The 22,461-nt window shown below is 46.3% G+C and overlaps 2 protein-coding genes across 2 annotated transcripts in view; one reads left to right on the top strand and one right to left on the bottom strand.

Annotated features, from left to right (window-relative positions):
• Positions 1 to 9,507, top strand: part of LOC106486531 (serine/threonine-protein kinase TNNI3K) — a 124,076-nt gene extending 114,569 nt beyond the window's left edge. Inside the window, exons 26-27 of the mRNA XM_067301404.1 lie at positions 7,861 to 7,940; positions 9,239 to 9,507. Coding sequence (XP_067157505.1) covers positions 7,861 to 7,940; positions 9,239 to 9,315 — 157 coding nt within the window. The 3' untranslated portion in view covers positions 9,316 to 9,507. The remainder of the gene's footprint in view (positions 1 to 7,860; positions 7,941 to 9,238) is intronic.
• A 6,404-nt stretch (positions 9,508 to 15,911) lies between these two features.
• The window catches only part of ERICH3 (glutamate rich 3), a 53,007-nt gene continuing 46,457 nt past the window's right edge, over positions 15,912 to 22,461 (bottom strand). Inside the window, exons 14-15 of the mRNA XM_067300828.1 lie at positions 18,340 to 20,939; positions 15,912 to 17,804 (exon numbers count right to left, since the gene is read on the bottom strand). Of these exons, the coding sequence (XP_067156929.1) occupies positions 18,343 to 20,939 (2,597 nt within the window). The 3' untranslated portion in view covers positions 15,912 to 17,804; positions 18,340 to 18,342. The remainder of the gene's footprint in view (positions 17,805 to 18,339; positions 20,940 to 22,461) is intronic.

A 22,461-nucleotide genomic window follows, 5' to 3' on the forward strand; every position in this document is an offset into this window, starting at 1 on the left:
GGGGTTTGAGGTCAAGATGAAGAGAGCGTGAGCTAGCTTTTTATTTTCTATAAAGGACCAGATTTTGCTGGCGAGTGTAATAATTTGCTTGAAAAGAATAAGAAAGTGACATATTTAGGTTACAGTGTAGGCACCCACTTGCAAGTGTCCCTTTCCTCTTGTAATTTAGTGTTCCCAAAACAGCAGTGGAGCTTGTTAGCTCACCAAAATGGGTTCCTCTATAACCCCAAGGGTTATTTAAACTTGGAGTCTTTTCTCAAATTCTCTGCCATACAAATTAATAAAATTCAAAACTATAAATAGCACCCAGAAAGATTTACCCAGAGGCACAACATTCAATGGAAAGGGAATGGTTTCCACAGTTTCAGTAGCTTTTCAATTATAGAACATACTGAGATGATTAATGACTTCACTTTCTAATGACAATTGTTTCTTGGGGTTTGATTTTTGAGAGCATAGGCATTTTGAGAGGGAGTGGGCCACTTTTCTTGGTTGGACTATTTCCTCTGGGCTGTGTCACCTGTTTTTATCTGCTCTGACTACTTCGTGTCCTCTGAAATACGCAACTCCATAACCCGGCAGAGACAATTCATCTAATGAAGTCTCCGTGTACCATGCATGGAGTTAAACAGGCATGACGCTGAAGTTATTTGTTTGGTTTTTGCCTTGTAACTTTAGTGCTTGTGTTTAGCGAGTCCCTCTCTTGCATGGCAACTGTTGCTATGTGTAAAGTAATAGGATATGGGTTGCAGTAGTCTCATAATGAATTGGATGCAATAGCAGTGCATTTTAATTGTCTGTCTAACAGGATGGCTTAACATGTCAAATCATCACAGTTTAGGAGCTTTAATGGATTTTCTAGTCCTTGCACCTTTAATTTCCCACCTAGTCCAAGGACAACATCTGCCAAAGAAAAATCTTTTCTTTTTCAAGTAGCTTTCAATTAACTGAAGTCAGAAAATTTTGGGGTTTCCTTTTCTTTATACTTTTGTGCAGAGCTGTTAACACATTTGAAGGCCTTGGCAAAAGGCTATGGCAGAGATGCCTTTTAGACTATACCCAAGTGACAAAAGATACATCTGCATGGCGAGGCATATCGTGATGCTCTGAAATAATTCCTCATCTGCGCTGAGTAAAGGAGTCGTGCAGCAAATGTTGCCCTGTCTGCCACGAAACGGTTGTTGGGTGCACGCAGCTAGAGCCCCGTTCGACAGCTAGGCACGCCGCTGCCCGCAGGCTGCGCGGGAGCTCTGCGCGTGGCCACGGTGCGCACAGAACCGCTTCCTAAGAAGAGCGTACTGTAATTTGTACCGGCTTGGCTGCATTTCCTAGAGGAAAACTCCACTGTGCAGACAGCTCGGGTTCCCCCACTTTCAGTGCATAGAGCCGGTGCATTGGTCCTCTCCGGGACGCGTGGTTGAGGAGGGAGGGCTGGGGAGGACGTGGGGGAGAGAGCCCCGTTGTGCGGGGCGGCAGCCTGCCTTTTAGCAAGGCTAAAAGGAGGAGTCCTCTCCTGCTCTCAAAGCCCCAAGCAGGGCGCAGGCGAGGCCAGCCGGACCCGGCAGCCGATGGCAGCGTGCAGGAGAGGGGCTGCAACGCAGCACCGCAGATGAGCAAGTTGCCAGCAAGGGAGTGTGGAATTGAAGCCAGCTGTGTGAGATCAAACAGGTCAGTTTGTAACACCAAACAATACAGAAAGTTTGGTCTGAAAAGGCACCATTTTGATCTCAGTGTTGTACCTCCACGCATGCAGAAGAGATTGTGGTTCTTAGCTTCGATTGCTCCTGGCTGCTCTCACATCTCTGTAGCTGGACACTGCTGTGAAATTAGTACCAGGCGGAACTGTGGAGGTCTGCTGTGCCCACGTAAGTCACGGCCCAAGAAAGCAGCGCTGCCATTACTGACCAAAGAGCTTTTGTTCACCTGTGGATCAGTTGTCGCTGCTGTGCATACATGCATGTTGGGATCATGGGATGCAACATCCTGGTTTTAATGCTTGAGCAAGGGAATTTAATTTGCAAGGGAAACTTGATCTATTCAGGAAGCAGCTCCAGAAAAACAAGGCATTTTTATGGGTTTATTTCATCTAGCAGGAAGACTTCCTTTTCTTCTGCCCTGTTATTAGCACTCTTTGCCCAGGCTAAGCAACAGTCCAGCAGAGGCTCACAGCACTAGCATTATATCACCCAAGTAATTTCTCTCCCTCTCACACAGCTAAACTTCTTCCCAGATAGTTGTCCACTTTGATTAAAGACCAGTACCTGGTCCTTTACAAACCGCCTCTTTTTAGTAAAGGGAGGACAAGAAGAGAAAAGCCAAGTTAAAGTTCTTCCCCTTGCAATCCCTTAGCCAAAAAGTATTAAATTTGTAATCAGGGGATAGATCTTTTTTCAAAGCTTTTTTAAGCTGTTTTTAAGCTGTTTCTTCCTCTTCCAGACTTGAATACCTTAAGAGGCTGTTGAACAATTTACTAAAGCAGGTTTAAGTTATTCTAGAGGCTTTTAAACCATTTATTAAAGCTGTTTTAGCATATTCTAGCTAGTTAACATAAACTTTTACCCAACTGACAACAACTTTTCAATAAACCCATATAGCAAAGTGACTGAGTGAATGGAGCTCAGCTGGCCAATCCAAGAATAATTAGATTTCAAGATTTTCTGCCTATTCCTAAAATCAGGGCCATGGTGGAGTGGCGTGTATTATTTTAGCACAGATTTGCATTACAGTAGTTCTTCCAACAGATGTTCATTAGCAGCAGTTCTCTCCATCTTTTCTTCTATTTTTTTATGTTTAGAAATCACAGGATCCCTCTCTGCTGTTTCTGCTCGGGGCTGCTCCAAAGGCAAGGTGGCCTCGGGCCCCCACACCCTGTGGGAGGTAGTGGCCAGCTGCAGAACTGCTCCTTTCCAAGGAGACCCTCGGGGGATGGACCACCGCTGTGGTTCCTGTGGAGCCCCGGGGACGTGTCCCTAGGAAACAGCAAGGGTCGTCAGCCTTGTATTCGGCAGTGTGACTGGTTTGAGGCCCATTTCTCTGGGATAACATGTCGGGATTGATGCCATGAAATGTTGCTCCAAGAGTTCAAGCAAAGCTTATTTTTTATTTCTTCCCCTTAAGACTTCCTGGCTCTTCCCACAGCATGTGGATGCTGAGATACTGTCCACATTTCTTTCAGGGGAATATTTGCCAGTCATTCAGTCACTAATTTTTTTGCTTCAGGCTCTGACTGACAGCATTTACCCAAAATAGACAGCCTTATTTTTTTACTCTGCCCAAAGACAGGAGGGCTTTTTGTCATTAATTATAAATTAGTTTTAATAACGCAGGTGATACCAGAAATGTTCATATTCCACAGAACTGTGGTTCAGCCCTCAAAGTGTTTATAATCTGCAGGCTGCACACGAGGAAGGCAGGTGAAGGGGTGAGAAGAGCGGTAACAGAGCTCTGCTGACGCAAAGGCTTCGCGGCAGCGGGAACGGTGCGTCCCTGCCGCGGAGGCGGTGGAGCGCTACGCGCGCTGAGCAGGAATGCTCCGGGAGAACGCAGGCCGGCACGGGCAGCGGAGCGAGAGGTGGGAAGAGGTAAACGGTCCAGCGAGACGGGAGGCGGAAGGGGTGCGGGCCGGGAGTCCTGAGGTGCCGGGTGAGCTCTCCCTGCTCCGTCACGAGTACTTCTGGTCCTTGTGAAGCTTCGCCTGCAGCCCGCCGGCACACAGGCTGCTTGCTGGCTTCCTCCGAACCTCTGCAGCTCTGCTCCACGCGGCAGCACTGCAGGAAAGCTGCACCTGTCAGGCGTTTTAGCACGTATGTCTTACAGCAGCTGGAAAAGCAAGCGCTGCAAGACCTTTCCTTAGCCTCAAAGCACTTGCATCAGTGGCAGAGTAATACTTGTGTTCAGCCTAGAAATGCAGACAAACTCTAAGCAAACCTAAAACAACCCGCCTGTCTCCTGCTGTTGGTAGCTGGTATCAAACATTTCACATTCTGTCACTTGGGCAAGCGATTGTGCTGCCCTTTCTGTTTCATGATTTCATGTTTTAGAGGTTGAAAAGCTAGACTGATGAGTTTTGCCAAAGAAAAATATTTGAAGAGTAAGTGAAGCTGATGACATGTTACCCTGCAGTTAGTGGAATTCAGCAAATCTAGTTCTAGTATCCTGTCAAAGTAGCACAAAAAAGACCAGAAAGCATATTTATAGTGAATACTTAACAGAAGCCATAAATACACCTGCTAAGTTTAGATATTTCTAATCATGACAGACCTCTGTTTTTCTATATACTGTGAGATAAATAATATCCGCAATGGCTAATTAAGTTCAAATAAAGTTCTGTTTAGTACAGAGCCTTCTGCCTGCACCTTGAAAAGTGTCAAAGTCTAGAACTGTGGCTAATGATATGTTCAATTCCAAGGCTTCTCACGGTTTCTGTAAGCATACTCGGTGAAGGAAACCAAATGAAAAGCCTCTTATTAAACTGCCGAACTCAGATGTTATTTTTATGCAGCATTTAAATCCAATAGCCCTTTTTTAGTCTCCCAGTCAAGTATCAGATATGGTCTGATAGATGTAGGTTCTCTGTTATACCTAGAGCTGTCCTAAGTGGCCAAGCACATTCCATATTACTGTACTTAATGACATTGCCAGGAGCTGTATGACCAAGGGACTACGTGCTGGGTTGTAACGCAGTCATACAAATAGGGGAATTCACTTCTTCCCCTCCCCACCATATTCAGGAGACACAGCATAGGGCTCTCCCACTGGTTTAAGCTACATTTGATATTTTGGACAAGTATATTGTCCTGTATGCAGTTATTAATTACTGGAGCAGCTAATTCATTTGCTTAATGAAGGGGCAGATTTTCATAAGAAGACCTTGAATAATCCTAAATTTCCATATGCACCTCCTAGTATATCCAGCTGCATTAGTGGATTGAAATCTTACGTTTGCCATTTATACCTGAACAATCTAAATCATAGGGGATTTTTACTCCTAGTCTTTTACTCTCTTGCACATGGACAAACATAAATCCATGTATGCATCCCAGAGAGTTTAGTACATTTATCATCATTGCTTGAGGCTGGGATTTTGCCTCCCTTGTTTAGGAGGTGCACTGTGATCCATATATTGTTTGCAAGGGCTGCATCCACAAAGAAACATCAGTATTGCTAAATCTGACTTAGGTTTCCTGATCCCAGTGTTGTCCTTTAGGTTCAGGCTGGGTTTCCCATGCAGTGCATGAGAAAAGTGGAGTGCATCGGATGTGGTTTGTGGAAGCCAGGAAGCTGATGGGGAGCCGTGGAGAGGGACTGGACCTGGGAATTACCCAGCAGTGTTGTGGATCTGACTCTGGGCAATGGATCTGCTCCTGGAGTGGAGTGCCTGATAGGTTAGCAGTTCTGCATCTCCTGCTTCCCATGCCGGGTTTGAAACACATCCCATTACACCTGAAGATCTCAGTGGTACTACAAGGTTGGACTTGGAACCAAAATCATGAGTTTAGCATACAGACCTTTCTGTAGATTTGGCCATAAGCAGCATGAGTTGGCCATTGCCAGCAGAATGCAGGTATGACTTGTGAACCCAAACCATCCTGAATTCTCATCCCTGGCTCTTTGAAAACGGCATTTTCTCAGTGAGGTGGTTAGAAAACTGCAAGTGATCAGTGTTTCATTCCTAAGGTTGTTTCTGAAGGAAAATCTCCATGAACATAGGGACAACAAGCATGCCAGCGGGTAACCGCAGTCCAGGCATCTGTCTGTGAGTTCAGCGCTGGGCAAGGTGCTTCTGCCAGTGCTCGCCCCATCTGGACGCATGGATGAGACGAGCTGTCTCCCTGCGAGCCAGGCTGGGCCTGGAAGCAGTGTATCCCTGTTCCCACTGAGCTGTCTCTGACCTCGCACCTGCCGCACGGATCCTGAATACAGCCTGTATGATCGGTTCTGGGCCTCGAGCTGCAAGTTCTCCTGTTGTTGTACCATATAACTCACTGCCTTAATCCTCTGGTGCAGGGAGTACTGTGCAATGCCTTGTTGTATGATGTGGATGCACCTTTTGTGTCCTCAGGTCACGTCTCAGTAGCTTTTACAAAGGAAATTGGCAGGGGAAAGTGAGACTAAAGTTTATACGCTGTTTTCTCCTCACACAAAAATTCCTTAGCCAGTGTTTCGCTTTCCGGTTTGTTATGAGCTTAAAAGGATCTGTACAGGTAGTCCAGAAATGAGCCGTAAGAAGCCTAACGTAAATGCTAGAGAGCTGGCTCGAGAGCTTTGAGGCGTTTCCTTGCCAGCGCGAAGGCTGGTTTATTGCAGCTCTGCAATAAGCAGAGGGGACGTCTGTCTGCGCTTTCCAGGGTGCGACTCCAAAAGGAGGCAGCTTCCCCAGCCGCCCGCAAACAAAAGGAAGTGTGTTGGTATGTCAACCTCGAACATTAAACTACCTCTTCTTGCAGCTGGGGTTTTTGTCCCGTTTGGTTTCTCACAGAGACATGTTAGGTCAAAAGACATGTTTTCAGAAAAATGCAAGCAAATGACTCTTCCTACCCACCCTGAACCTGGCACTGGAAATTTGCATCCTGTTTTATAAAGTTTATCACCTTCCCTCTCTATTCCCTTGCTGTCCAGCTGGTACAAATCACTGAGCACCAGCTCCGTGAGGGATTTCCTCTGACACGCAGTGCATCTCCAGTCCGAGCATGGCACCTTGGTCCCGCACGAAGCTGGTGGGACATGTAAGAGCAGGATTCACAGCAGGCTCCTGCGCAGGGACGTGCTGAAATGAGCTGGTAGAGATGGCTGAAGGGAGGAGCGGGACACTGACCTGCTTGGGCCAGTCTGGTCAGTCCTTTCCTATGGCAGGGAGAGGAAGGTAGTTTCACTCGCAGTAATCACTGCAATAGGTAAGCAGAAATATTTTTAAATGAAAAGGGTTTGCATTAAATCCACTTTCATAAAGTAGGGCTGACAAATAAAAACATAACTAATGCTTTGTCATTTGGAAAAGCTACCCGCAGGAACCCTGCCATGGTTAAAAAGCCAGTTGGTGATGTCTGTATCAGAGATGTGTTAGCAGCTGACGCCGTTGAAGCCAGGAAGGGAGCTGCCCTGGTGCAAAGGCCCAGGCGGGTTCGAGTCCTGGGTCATGGCAGCCCTTGCACCTCGCCTTAGTCTTTTGATGAGTCTGTGGAAACAAACGAGCTAAGGGCTAAATGAAATTGGTTTGGGCTGCTTGTTTTTTGTTCTCTGTGTGCGCTTGGATTCTGTTTGCCTGTAAGCTGAGACGAGCTGGTAGATGACAGTGCTGTACATGATATCGCCTAAGGACCAGGCATAAATAACCTGTTGGCAAGAGAGTGGTTTTGGTCGCTGGAAGACAATTCAGCAATCTTCCTTTCCAGCAAAACTAATTTACAGGCCCCAGATAGCAGTGATGCATAAAATAGTGATATTACAATAATCCTGAATTGATGCCTAGAATTGCTGCTAAAATAGCAACTTAAAAACAACTGTGAAGGCCAAAACTATACACATATATATATATATATATATATACACACACACACACACACACACATACATACTCACACATATATATGAAGGAAGTTATTTTGGAAATGGATGGCATGTGGCATGCATGTGATTCATGTTCTTGATTCGTAGTTTTTTTTATTGCTTTTTGTTCACTGTGAATGCCAGCAGCAGGACACCAAGCTGATATATTGTATGTTACTGTCTTTTCCTTCTAACTCTATAGAAAAAGCTCTCATGTTCTGAAGATGTGGTTTTTTTTGGTTTGGGTGTTTTGTTTTGTTTTGTTTTGTTTTTTCCCCAGTCAATGTATACTGACACCTTCTATCTAATCTGCAGCACTGGGCAACAGCCTTCTCAGGGTCTGTCTTTGGATGACATGAGAAGAAACTTCCAGTACCCACCTATTGACAAAAATGGTGAGTTAATGCAGAATACTTGTCTTAGCACCGGGGATCTTTCACAGATATATTCTCGTGGGCAGATATGTTTGCTTCTGAGTTTGACTGGCATGTGAAACGAGTCATTTTTCACCCCAGTTGAAAATGCTAGCATGCTAGGCAGCTGCTCAAAATAAGGCTGCAGAGAGACATCTCCTCTCTACAGGGCTCTTCCGGAGGCAGGAGGGTTAGGACAGGCTGGATGGAGTGACACCAGTTGGCTTGAGCAATAGGACATGCTGCCTTCGCCCCTTCGTATTCAGGGCATATTCACCAGAAGAGTGGCAGATTTAAGGCCCAGCAACCAAATACTTAGGAGCCTAGTGGGATTTCCTTGAGGAAAAGCTTTGTTGCCCATCTTTCATAGCACAGTATGTCATGATTGGGAGCTAAACCAAGGCTGCTCATGGATTACAGTGTAGGGCTGCAGTGAGGTCAGTGCTGCTGTAATTATAAGAGTCTTTATGTTGTGCAGCTGTGTGTCTTTTGTGTTTGGCAATAGGAGTACAACACGCAGAAAGTGAGCAATGTTTTCACCCATGGCCCTCCCTGCAGCACCAGCAAGCAGAGGTGCTGGTTCAGTGTTAGCGCAGGTAGCGTGAGACGCTGGCTTTGTCCCCCAGTTCTGAGCTAGTTTGTCTATGGCCAGAAAAATTTCTATGCACTGGTTTTCTCTGTTCCCTGAGCATCTGATAGCTCTGTACAATGCGCAATTATCAGGAAATTTGAGATGATTAGATTGGATTTTAATGTTACTACATTAAATAAGAAGAATGGGAGCAGCTGATCAATGAACTTGTGTAAAGGGAGAAATAGCTTCTTTGAATTGTTTGAACAGCTGTTTGACAATTCAGTTGCTTTCAGTTTCATAGTGTTAAGAATTAAAATACTTAGAAAATACTACCAGAATGCTTATTTTGAACCCTCTGAAGATACAGTTGAAAGGTTAAAAAGTTTTTTTTTTTAATGTCAAACTTCCACTGTTATTAAAACACTGAGAGCCATGCTTTTGTCAGTCACCAAAGCTTGCTTGTGCCTGACTGTTGTGAATTCATTGCATGAATGAAAGGGTCTGTTCACTTCCTATTTAATTTTTTCCTGAGCAGATGATACTGAACTGAGATTTGCAGGCAGCAAAAAGGCATCAGCATGATCTGTGCCTATTTATCTCAAAATGATGCACACGGTATTTTCTCGACACTGTCACTGATTGAAATGGGGGAGGGTGGATCACTGCTATGTCAAGACGCTCCTGACCATCTCGCTGAATTTTGCAGGTTATGTGTCAGATCCCATGAGTACGATGCGATTTCATTCCTGCAGTAATAGTGGCAGCTTTGAAGAAAGCAGCTGACAGCATGAACCCGCTACATGGAGAGTCTCCATAAACTGACAGCAACAGCTCTTACCATATCAGCCTAACTCCCAGGCATATGTTATACTGAAGGTCCCTAAATTGAATTGCTTTATTTATTGATGGCAAATATCCCTATCGTAAGTTATGCTCTAGCTTCTTTTTCTGCTGACCTGCTTGGGGGGGTAGTGGGTGGCTTTGGTGACAAGCATCTATCCTTCCTTAGCAAGTAAATGTCCCCAAGGATTGCTGCACTTTCAGCTGGAACATTACTAATTTGAAGAGACAAAAGTAAAAAATGCATCTGTTAGTTTCAGAGCTAGAGCAAGTCGTTGGTGCCTCAGGCTGCGTGAAGGCATGTTGCTATTGGCCTCTCCCTGACTGGTAGGTGCAAGGGAGCAGCCACCCAGGCTGAACCAAGGAAAACAGAGGAACCGAGAAAAGGAACAACCTGACAAAGGTGTTCCTGTTCCCAGCTTCGAAACAAGATCCTGTTTCTTTTTTGACTTCTCCACAGTCTCACAAGCATCCTCTCTCCCATTTTCAGCACTGCGGGCTCACGCAGCTCTCCAGCACAGTGTCCCCAAAGCTACAGTTCTTCAGAGTGCTAATCTTTGGGTGCTTCTGCCTGCTCGCTGAGAATAGCGAGGTGCTTGGGTGGCCACCTTAACTGTATTCTTCCATACCTTTTGTTTTTTTATCTACTTCTTTATTTTGGGTTGTGTGCCTGCTTTTTTTCAAAGAACATATGCTTTAGTTTAGTTATTTGATTAAAAAAACAACACAGGAACTCCAAAACAAACTTTTAACCAGAAGGAAAAAATGTGAAATGAAGTCCCAGCCTACATATGTTTAATGTAGACAGCTAAAATTGTTGTGGCACAAATATAATAACCTTAAAGTGGTACAAAGGCTTGCAGATTTTCACTCAAAGCAAAACTGCAGCACAGTGCCATCTGCTGAGCACTGGCATTGGCACCGGCGCAGAGGCGTCACAAAAACTGCCTCAGTCATTTGGCTCTGCAGCAGAAACGTTGATCACTGGAAATTTAAAAAAAGATTGAGGGAGGCCAGGAGAACTTGACCTCTTCCTCTAGAAGCTATTACAAAGTTAATTATGCTATTATGGGGGGAGGGGGGGGATTGAAATTAGGAGAATTTAGCCATAAGCAATCCTGCTGTAATATTATTCCTTAACTGTATTAGACTATGCACCTCTTAGACGGGCTGAGAAGAAATGTGTGTTCACAGTTTTTACATGTTGCTCTGTGGATATTACCCAGGATGCTGCCGCCTTCTGACTGCTGTTCCTGAGCCGAGGGCAGCGGTAAGGCATTGAACTAGAAAAGTGTAATAGGTTTGTGCTGCTTCCCATCTTGCATGCATGTTGTTAATCACAGTCCCGAAGCAATAAAAATGGGGAAGGTTTCACGTAGGGAGGTTTACAGATGTTTTGTGATTTGTTTTATTTCACCAACTGCAGAAGTGTGTGTGTGTGGCGGGGGGAAATTAAAGCTATAGTTCAGGTGTTGCAGTTTTCCTACTATCAGCCCAAGGTACCACCAACAGTTGCTTCCTCTTTGTTTTGTTTTTCAATTGCGGCATCATTTACAAGAACAATCTACTGGGTTAATGCAAACACTAGAATAAATACACAGAGAACAGACTGGGCCCTGGCTCACAAGGGGACGTGTCAGACCCGCGCCCTCCACCCCTATGCAATGGGGCCAGGAACGCCGCCCCGTCGCCGCTGTCACCGTGCGGCTGCGCTGCAAGCAGCCCTCCTCGCGCCGCACTGCGGGAGCCCGAGCGCAGGGCCCTTGCGCCAGCATCGGCACCTCTCGGCCGTTTGTGGTCAGCAACAGAACCACCGCTTTGACGCTGCTGAGAGGAACATGTTTTTACATTGGTTTTGCACACGAGTGGGCCTCACAGCACCGGTCTTGCTTTTAACTCTTTCAGCCCTATTTCTTTCTTTTTGGAGCAGAAAGCTCCGGCCTTCTCCTCTTCATAAAGTTTCATCATGACCTCTGCATCCTCCTTCTTCCCTGAGGCTGGACCGTTTTTTCCAGCCAGGTCACCTCCCGGTGTAACACCAAGGTGTCACGAGAGCGAGGGCCTCAGTGCAGCAGGGAGGGAAGCATCAGCGCAGGGTCCTGACGGCAGACGAGCGTTCGGGGGCCCAACATGTGCACCGCTGACGGGGAGCAGCTCTGCACTTCCCCAGGCGCAGAACTCACCTTCAGGCCTTTCAGAGACGACATTTGCTCTGAGCAGCCCTCTGGAAAAGACATAAAGGACTTTTCCCCCTTCCCCACCACCATCTCTGTGAAGTTTTAGCAATAAGTCAGTGTCACTGTGTGGGCAATGTTATATCAAACCCTTGAGAGATTTAATAAAAAGAGCAATAGGAAGCTTCAGTCTTTCACATAGTGCAAAAGAGATCATTAATCATTACAGCAAGTTTTAAAACCAATGATTAGCTTTGCTATTTTGCAAATACCTTGTCTACACTGAATGTTTCCCATCATGACTATAGCATGCATGCATGAAATGCAGCATGATAGGAAATACCCCTGTGCGAGGACCCCACCGGCTCTGCAGCGTGAGCATGTGGGGCAGGAACATCTCTAACAACTCAGCACAAGCAACCAGAATTTTTTGAGCTTAAAAATGCCCTTCTAATAGATCTTTCTGTGTGAAGAAAAGATCATTTTCCATTTTCAATTCCTAAAAGGAGAAAAGAGCTGTAAAACACACTAAAATTAGTATTCTGCCCACTCATAAATTTAGACATCCACTGAACACATTCCAGGTCACTGCTGGTGAACAGCTCCACCTTGGTGCTAAGAACCTCCAGCCCAAACATCATGTTAACTGGAATTGGCCATTCTGTTATCCTTCTACTGTAACAAACCAATGTCTACACTGCAAACCAGAACAAAACCAAATCCAGATTGCTTTGCAACAAGAGAAAATACATTGTATTTCTCCCAGAAGTAAAAATGATGCTGGAAATTTGTATGCTTGGAGGAAGGGCATGGCGAGGAGCCAGGAGCCGGTGCGTTTGGGATGCTGATGAAAATTCCCTGCCTGACCATCTGATGGACCAGACATCTCACATGGCAGAGCCGCCAGAGCATGGGTCAGGAATGAGCTGGGGAAGGGAGGGCCGGGCAGAGATTTGGTCTCATGCTTTACCTATCCCGTGTTTGCACTGGCCAATGCGCGGGAGGACAACAGGGCAGAATGGATCAACTGTCACATCTGAAAATTCAGTACCAGTATGAATAGTTTTCTCTTTGACAGCAATGTTCTCTTACAAGTATCTCTGCACTATGTCTTCTTCCCTTGCTTAGAAGAAGCACATGATGATTCTTCATTAATACAGCAACTGTATTTGAAATCCAGAAACAAAATCGGATGAGAGAACAGAAAATAGAGCAAGGAAGATAGACTTAATTTGTGTTAATGCCACTACATAACCACTTACACCTGAGCTGCTTTTTATGATCTCTCAGCACTTTCCTGGAATGTGTCAGCTCTAGACAGCTGGAAACAGCAGAAAAAAAATGTCTCTGAAAGCCAAACTTTAATAGTTTGAAACGCAAAGCACTTGACAAGTCCAACTGCTTGAATCCCTGCAAAGCAAACAATTTTACTAGTAATTAAAATAACTGGGTCCTTGAAGACAACAATGTCTTAGTTAATTGGTCTCTATAGAAGAAACATCAGGCCTTAGGGGAAAAACTTGTTTCACAGGAGTGATCAGTTATTAAAACAAATGAAAACGCTGCAAACTATAAATTACTGAGCAGAACACACTCTAGAAGTTGCTAGCTGGAATCAGATCAGTTTGTGCTGTTCCCAGAGATGCCCAAGGAGCCCAGGATACTGGAACGAGCCCCTCTGAGCCGTTCGTATCCTGCAGTTGCAGCAATATTTCAGACTGTTGTGACTGATAATCCTGTCATTGCTAGAAGATCTGCATCAAAACAGAGACCAGACCAGTGCTTGCATCCACCTGAGTGAGGGTCCAGCATCCCCGCGGCAGGGGCCTCTCGACGGCGGACCACGGGACACTGTGGCAGCAGCTCCCTGCCGGGCGGCACCACCAGCTCCCCAGGAGTCTTCCCAGCCCAGCCCGGCATGGCACAGCGCAGCACAGCCACCCCTGGCCGCGGGCACAGGCTGGCCGCGGGCATCCTCACGCCCTTGACTTGCGCGGCAGTGCCAGCACAGCTTGGGGACAACCCCGGCCCAAGAAACCCGCCTCGACCTATGAGCATGGGAAACGCTTCTAATGGGAGCGCGCGCTTCCCGAAAGCCACTCTCGCAGCTAACTGCTCAGGCAACAGCCGTGAACATCTCCGTATTATGTCCGTGCTAGTGATGCCAGAGGCGCGGTGCCCTGCTCCAAGAGCCAGATTTCAATATTCCTCATGCTGCCTGCATATTTCACAGCTGGCAGCTCTCACTGGTGAAGTGCGTCTGTTTAACCTGCTTAATGTCACAGGTTTGAATTTCAGCTGTGTAAGCCAATAACGACACATACAACGCAAGTCATCAGCACCCGGAGACAAGCTGCTGAGAATACCTGACAGTTTAGGGAGTTAAAAAGCCTGTGATGAGCCAGAAATGAGTTTTGCCAGTGGCAACACTAGTACCTAGCTTGTTTGTCTCACTTTTATGTTCAGTCTAATAACAAGTCTTTTTCTTTTCTTTTTGGTACATATCTTGTTTTTTCCTAAATGCCACCTTTGTTTTTCCCTTTGAAGTAATTACTACCTAGCAATGGACAAGACAGCAGAAATTTCCATGGGTAGCAAGTCCAAAACTATAAAATTACCCATTTCAGTGGTTTTGCTTCTTACCAAAATTCCACCTGCTCAGATTACAGGTACACCCATGTTTTAAATGTATATGAACTGTACATATTAAATAGACACACCAACAGAAGTAGAGCAATAGAGGAAAAAAGACATGGACTCAAGTGACTATCTGAAGCTGAAATTGCCAGATTCAAATCAATTTGATATTTGATTCAAATACTCTGACCATTTTAGAAATCAGTTCTCTTAAAGAACACAGACACACGAGCAGAAAGGTAACATCCAAGGTACAAATCTGGATCAAGTCACACCACGGCAGCCTTGCACCAACAAGCTGTCTGTGGAATTGCCAACATGCAAAACAAGTGAGTGAAACAGTATGTGAGCAGGCAAAAACTGTCTTTGATACAGCTGGGAGTAACCTCGAGGATGGGGTAAGGGCTGTTTTCTTACCACAGATCAAACCGCCTCTGTATCTACCCTGTAGATATGGCTGTCACAGAAAGAAGCAGTAGAGAAAAGAGACGACCTCATCACTAGGCTCTGAGCTCAGACACTGTGGATGTTCTTGGGAAGTGTCTTTTTTTTCTTCTACCTCTATGTAAAACCAGAGCATTTGAAGTGTGTTTCTTTAGAGTGGTACAAGAATTTGTATGAACCAGCATGTTTCAAACCACAGGAGTGCGAAAGTGCCATTTATAAATGTTTTAAGCATTTTAGATAATGAGGTGTTAACTGCCCAGCTTCTTATGAGCACTGCTGCTTTGTTCACACGGGCCTTCCCTGATGCCCCAGACCTTCCGCAGCCCCAGACTGTCAGGAGAGCGCAGGCGCCTCTTGGTTAGCGACTCACCTCCTTCTCCAGAAGGCTGAAATGGATCCAGTCCAGCGTGCTGTTGCTGCAGACTCATAGCGCTGCTACTTCTCCTTCAGCACCCTCTGGGTGTCCTATTTCTTTAAAGGAAGCTTCTACACATTAGGAAAAAGCCCTCCCTCCCGGCTGAAGCGTTGGGAGGGGGGCTGGTGGGAGGCTGCATGGAGAGGAGGAGACACCTGCTCTCAGAGACGGGTGCAGCCCTGGGGACCGGCCGCGATGCCGGCCGATGCCGCCCAAGGACAGCGGCCCCGTGCCTGCGTCGCCCTTCCCGTCGCTCAGCTGAGCCGCGACAACATTCCCGGAGCGAGGCCCCGGGGCAGCCCGCGGCTGGGGACACTCCTGGGGCGGGACAGGGGCGCCCACGGGCTCCTACAGCTTTGGCTGCCGAAGCAAAGAGCCCCCTCTCTCTGTTCTCATTTCACAGAGCAAGAATATATTTAATAGCGCTTTGAGAAGCTTTACTGACCACTCCGGCACTCGCCTATCACGAATGAATCAAACCCCTTTCCTTTAGCATTTTCATGCTGTGCTCAGTAAAGCAGCTAAATAGCAAATAAGTCGGTGCAGTCCATGATCTGCCCAAGTATGGCCTTAGTTTTAATCCTGACTCTTCCAAGGAATCGCTGCTAACGCAAATTCCTGCTCTCCTCACTCTCGGCTTTGTTCATCCATAACACTTGAGCTGCAGCCCATGGACATGCATTTGCATTTGTAAATGGTTTTCGTCTGGTCATGCTCACAACCCGCATGCCTTCCCTTTCCACAGATACCTGCACGGTCCAGTTTTAGTGGCACAAATACTCAAACTATTGGCATTTTAAATACAGGTTTAGTCATTCAGTTAGAAAGCAGGGATAAATACTGAAGACCTATTTGATTGTCAAGTATTATTCTTACAATGAAATCATTTGCAAAAATTCAAGGAACTACATAGACTGATACAGCTTTTTTTTTTATAGACCAAAATAAATGTGCAGGTGTGCATATGTATACAGAAAAAATGAACCTCTGAGGAAGGTCATTTACATTAATTTAAATTCAGAACATTTCACATACCAGGTGTATTCAACTGTATAATACATAAACATAGATTATCCATTTACAGCAATTTTCATACTGAACATTGAAAATGTCTTGGTCCAGCAAATAAACCATTACTAATTTTATGTATAGTCCCTGGTTAAATAAAAAGGCCACTGTTGGTCAAAACTCCAATACATGCTTTCTAAGCAAGTATTGCATATCTTGCACAGAATAAACATTTCTACTCTACCACCCAGGATCACCTGATGTGTTCATTTAAGCTGCTGATTACTGCAAAACTACTCTATTATTAGTCCTTTATAATCATATTCTGTAATATAGTTTTGTCAACTTTTCTCTTTCAGAGTACTTTGTGATATCCAGATTGAAAACACAAATCCAGCTGTCTTTAATACAGGAAGAAACAAACACAAATTACTTGATCACATTTGAATTTCTTATCCCGTGTATAATGATCATAAATAATTTAGAGTAACAATACAGTTAAAAGCCTGCTAATTCCATTTCCCAATCTGAAAACACAAGTTACAGAATACGCAGTATTTGAAGTGAAGCCATATATAGGAGGAGAGCATCTTACAGCCTTCACTAGGAATTCCTGCTGGTGAACACATGCAACAGCTATGAAAACATCGCCTTGGCCAGCACCAGGCTGAAAACAGCATTATATTGAAGATTCTTCCTGTATTTTCACTAGGTCTGCAACAGTTTAATAGCAGACAGGCCCATGGAGTTACACCTGATTGACACCAGCAGAAACAAGAGGCTTATTTATAAATGAACTACGATTGTTCTGATTCAGACCAAAAAACACATCTCCAAGTTCCAAGGCTCCTTATGAACAGAATGTCCTGAACGTGACCCACAATAGGCCTGGGTCCTCACCTAGAGAGAGGAATTCCTCCTCCTGTCTCCTACCTCCTCCGCAAGATGCAGCGCACATGCTCCTACGGAGGGTTTGCCTGTCAGGCAAGGTGGAATCAGCTCCACTAAGTAGCTCAGCGCCCACTGCCTTAAGTGAAAGTTTAAAAGCCCCTGCATGAGCACAACATTCCCATCTATGATACTGTAATTTCATATCTACGCTGCGGTATCTCCTACATGCTCCCCATCAGAATCAAGACCTTAACATGCTCAAATGCCATACGCACATAACTGAAGACACAGCCCCACCACACAATGAAGACTTTACAGTTTAAAAAGCCAAATGACACACACAAAAATATGTGGAGAGCAGATACAGTCAAATGTATACACTCTATACATGCATACATACATTTGTCGTTATTCTTTGTTAATACACAAAGTGCATCTATCCTCAACCGCCCCTCCAGCTAGCCTGTAGAAACAAGCTGTGTCTGGAGGAGGAGGGAAGTTCAACCAGTGTAATACTTCTGTTTTGGGAAAAACAAGCATGACAGCTGTGGAACAATCCTTGCGATTATTGTCTTCATAATTATAAAGGAGTGCTATTTCCTGGGCTGACTAATATAGGCTTATTTGAGTTGTCTGTTGCACATTAAGAAGCTGCTCTAGTAAAAAGTGACAGATGGTTATGGTACTCACAGAGTAAAATAAAGGAGGAGTGAACATCCCAGCCAGCACAAGTCTCCAGTGATTGGTATAAACATTACAGAAAACAGCACTAAAGGAGCTATGGAGAATGCTTAGAGAAGAGTTTCTTCCACATCCTGGGACTGTGTCGAGGGCACAATTGTGTCCAGTTTCAGAACATTCTAGTAAAAACAAAAAGCAAAATGTTAGCTTTGCAGTAAATATGCTATTTTGAGATGCCTAAATACCACTATAATAGATTTCCTAAAATCAGATAGATACTAGGGAAACCACAAAAGCTGGCTGCTGTTGTTGACTTGCAGCACTGAATTCACTGGAAGAGTTAAAGTCAGTTGCTACCGCTTTGGTTCATTTCCTCGGTAATCAGTGCCAGCAAGATAAACGGCACTGCTGTGGAGGAGGGAGCCTCTCTGCATGACCAAAGCAACAGGACGACTGACTGAGGCCATGAACGTTAACAGCAGATCAAAGTCATTCTGCAATGGAATAATTTCAGGAACAGGTAAGAATGCAAGAGCTGCTCTATTGGGTCAGCCTTATCATCCTTTACCCCAGCTATCAGCAGCAGATACTTAGTAGCAAAAGTGTAAGAAATGGGACAGTGATAAAATGATATAACCTCTGCTTCTGACAGCCAGAAGTCCAGGGACTTGGGACAAAACCGACGGTAGCAACCTGACTCATACAGACACTCACCTTTCACAGATCTCGGCTTCTCTTTTCCGTGATGGTGGCTCCTGGTGCGTTTGCATGCCCTTGTCCAGGACTTTCCCTCCTTTGCTGGGTTTCAAGCAGCTCCCTAACCCCTGAAATGCTTTGTGCATTTTCTGTGACTCCTTCTACCTCTCTCTTTGTGGTGTCTTCACTGATGTCTGGCTGTTTCCATTCAATTTTCACCCCTACCTGTCTTGTTTCTCCCTCCACTGGCCCACCACTTCCATCAGGATTTCTCTCCGTTACCACTGTCTTAAGAGCTGACTCCTCCTCCACCGCACCCTGGCACAGTCCCACTTCTCCTGTTATATCTCTCCCTCCAGGCACTGCTGCCCCGTCTCGATGCCCTGGGACATTTGGTGATGTTTCTGTAATCAGCTTATCCCTGACGGACAATGTTCCCTGTGCTTCCACACACTCTCCAGCTACAACGTCCTCTGCCATCTCCCGTTCCTCCAGTCCAGCCTTCTCTGTCTCTTGGCCCTCCCGAGGTCCAGCCTTCTTCCAGCCATGCGAGGTAGCCTCTGCCTCGGCTTCCCCCAGCAGTGATGATGTTTCTGCTGTCTCCTCGCTCCAGAGCATTGCTCTGCTATTTCCCACGCCGTTGCTGCCTGCTGCATCCTCCGACTTGATCTCCCTCGGCATGGAAAAAACCCGCGGCCCCTCTCGCTCCGCTGCGCTCTCCTTGGCCACCCCCGGTCCCTCCAGCACATCTCCCTCGGGCCTCACTACTCCTCCCATTGCTGCAGCCTCAGGCACCACCATCACGCTCAGGCCACCTCCTCCAGCCAGCACCACCATTGCTCCCCCAGCCGCTGCATCCCTTCCAGTTTCCTCCGCCACCCCCAGGCCCTCTGCTGTCGCCCCCTCGAATGCCGCTTGGCCGCTCACCTCCGCTCTCTCCATCCCCCCCACTGCCCCTTCCATCCCCTCCAGCGTGGTTGCACTGTTGCCCATCCCTCCCTCCGCTCTTCTGCCTTCCCCCGTCACCGCTGCGTCCAGCACTGTCCCCACCGCCGCTCCTCCCACTCCTGCTTCCTTGGGCAAAACCGCCCTCCCTGCTGCTGCCTGGTCACCCGTCATGGCTCCCTCCATCTCACCCTCCTTCCCCACCACTGTGCAGGTCTCCGTCCCCACCTCCCCTGCAGCACTCTCACTCAGCTCCTCTACAGGCGTTGCTGATGTACCTATCACCTCTTTACCAAGAGGCATCTCTACGTTCAACATCACCTTCTCTGTCATTTTCCCTACCGCAGTCTCCAGCAATTCTTCCATCCCAGCTGCCAGCTCCCTTGGACCTGCTGCTCCATCTGCGACCTCCTCTCCACATCCTGACTCTGCTGTGGCTTTCTCCACAGATTTTCCCATCACCACAGATTTTCCCATCACCCCCTTATCAGTCTTTTCTTCCATTGCTCTGTCTGTCTGTGCTTTGCAGCCCAAAGATGGGTTTCCCCTCAAAAGTGCCACTTTGTCTGCTCCTGGTAAGCTTTCCTCCTCCTCTGCTGTTGCTGTCTTCTCCAGCTGAGATGAGCCTTCACTTACAGGAACCCTTCCAGCATCCACCAATGCCTCTAGCCCAGGAGCTACTTGTAAGAAGGAACACTTGCCTGACTCCACAGAGTCCTCCACTGCATCTTCTGCTCTCAGGAAGGAGCTCTCTTCTACCTCTGATGGTTCGTCTGTCTCAGACACTGCGGCTCCTGTGGCAGCTTTCCCCATCTCCATCCACTCCTCCCCTACTGCTTTCAGCTGGGGAAACTCCTTTGGCTTTTTGAACTCTTCTCTTCCAGGTGCTGCTTCCCCTGTGCAAACTTCCATCTCCCCTAATGTTTCCAGCAGAGCCCCAGGCTTCTCCACAGCCTCCTCTCCTTCAGAAACAGCTTCCTCTATAGCCTCTTCTCCCTCAGGACCTACCACCCCCACAATCTCTTCTGCCAAGTTTGCATCTTCCACAGCCTCCTCTCCCTCAGACACAGCAACCTCCACAATGTCCTTCCCTGCAAAACTTCCCTCCTCCACAGCCTCCTCTGCCTCAGACACTGTCTCACTCACCACCTCCTTTGCCTCAGAGGCTTCTTGCACAGCCTCTTCTCCTTCAGAGGCTTCTTCAGCTACTTGATCCCCCTCAGACACTGCTCCATCTACCTCCTTGCCTATCAATACCACTGTCCTTACCACCTCTTCTCCCTCAAAGGTTTGCTCTTTCAGTGCTTCCTCACCCTCCTTCACATCTTTCAAAACTTCCTGCTCCCCAAATGTCACCTCTCCACCTCTTCCTGTCTCCTTCTCTTTTGGATCTTCTTCTGTCATGGCCCTCTCCTCAGGTGCAGATTCTTCTACAGCGAGCTGACCTTCCACTAACATCACAGCCACCGTGTCTTCCTTGGACAGCAAATCTCCCTCTAATGCTGTTTCTTGTCCTGCCTCTTCAGCGTGAGCATCTCCTTCCTCAGCTACAAAATCTCCCTTCTCAAGTGCTTGTTTCTCCCCCACCATCTGCCCTTCTTGTACCACTTGTTCTGCTGCCTTTTGTATTTCAAGTGTTCTTGTCTCTTCTGCCAAGAAAGCTCCATCTGGTGCTATTAAGAAATAATCAAAACATTAGTTTTATTGAAATAACTGTGTTAACATTAAAGCTGTTTTATGAGGCGGTTATTAAAGACACTCTCTCCCAAGCAATGAAAGGACATCAGCACGGTGACAAGAAGAAAACTTGTTCTGCTGCTTCTTGTTACACACCTGTGCGTAGGTTTCTAGTGTTGTCACGCTGGCACCTGGCATAACTAATTCAAGCAAAAATGTTGATGCATAACCAGCTTTCAACACTGCCAGTTCTCTCTGCCCTTCCCACTGTCTCCCCACCTCACCTGCCTAGCAGGGAGCTCAGAGTGTTTATATGAAATACCTATAAGCTTGACACTAACATTCAAATATTCAAAAATAGTTGGCAAATTACTCATGTAAAATATGCACACATAAGAGGAAAACCACACAGCTGTTCATGCAAAACAGGTAATTGCTTCCCCCAGATTCTGTCATTACACCAGGGGAATAATATAGTGCCTCTTCCTGCCCCCCTGGGAATTTAATGGCAACGCTCTCGCTGAATTCAGTGTTCCAGGATCTGCCCCTGGGCAGCCACCTCCAGCAGTCTGTGCTGCTGCAGCTGCGCTTTGTACCCACATGGCAGGTTCCTGTACTTCAGAAAATGGGAGAGTTTGTGCCACTGAAGGGAGCAAGGAGCAACGTCTTTTCCGAGTTAGGCTTTCTCAAACTGGGCAAAGCCTGTCTTGTCCCAAATCATCTGCCATTATTTAACTTATTTCACCTTCTTGCACTGCTGCAGCATCCCACAATTACTGCTTTTTGCTGTCTGCTTGGACTATAAACTGTGCAGCTGAAGCCCGTCTCTTGAACGGCAGCCCCAGACAGCTCCAGGTGTTGATCAGGCCTGAAGGACGCTTTTTGTCCAGGCCCAGCTCTACCAGCAGAGAAGTAGAGCTCTTGTCTGTTTTCCCAAGAACCTCCCTCCGTCCTTGCCCACTCCCTAATGCTGCCCTTCCCTTCCTGCCCTTCAGAAGTGGACACAGTTCATTCATTAGGCAGGTCTACTGCACAGGAAAGCAGAAGATGCAGAGGCAGCTCAAGAAGCTGAAGAGAGTGAAGGAACCAGAGGAAGAAAGAACGAGCTGAGAAGGAGGTTTCCAGAGAGAGAATGGAGGTCATGGAAGGAGAGAGAGGGAGCACAGTGGGCTGTCTCCTCCCACCAGATCATTCATCGCCTAAACACTAGACAACACATTTAAATTAAAAATTCCACGTTGCATTTTGCAATACAAGAAATCATGCCTTCATCCAGATGTGCCTTCCACCAAGTATATTGTTTAACTTTACTACTAGCTTCCTGAAGTCCCTTAGGCTTTAAAAATTTTTTGCTTTTATATATATACACATCTCAATCAGCTGTCAATGACTGTCATATTGTTATAACACCCACACTGCCTCCTGAATCTGGGAGAACTCAACCCACTATTAAACTCAGTAACATGTATAATCATTAAAAATTTGTAATAGAGGCTTTGGTACAAAACAAGATAAAAA

Source organism: Apteryx mantelli, chromosome 8, assembly GCF_036417845.1.
Source record: "Apteryx mantelli isolate bAptMan1 chromosome 8, bAptMan1.hap1, whole genome shotgun sequence".
NCBI classification, from domain to species: domain Eukaryota; kingdom Metazoa; phylum Chordata; class Aves; order Apterygiformes; family Apterygidae; genus Apteryx; species Apteryx mantelli.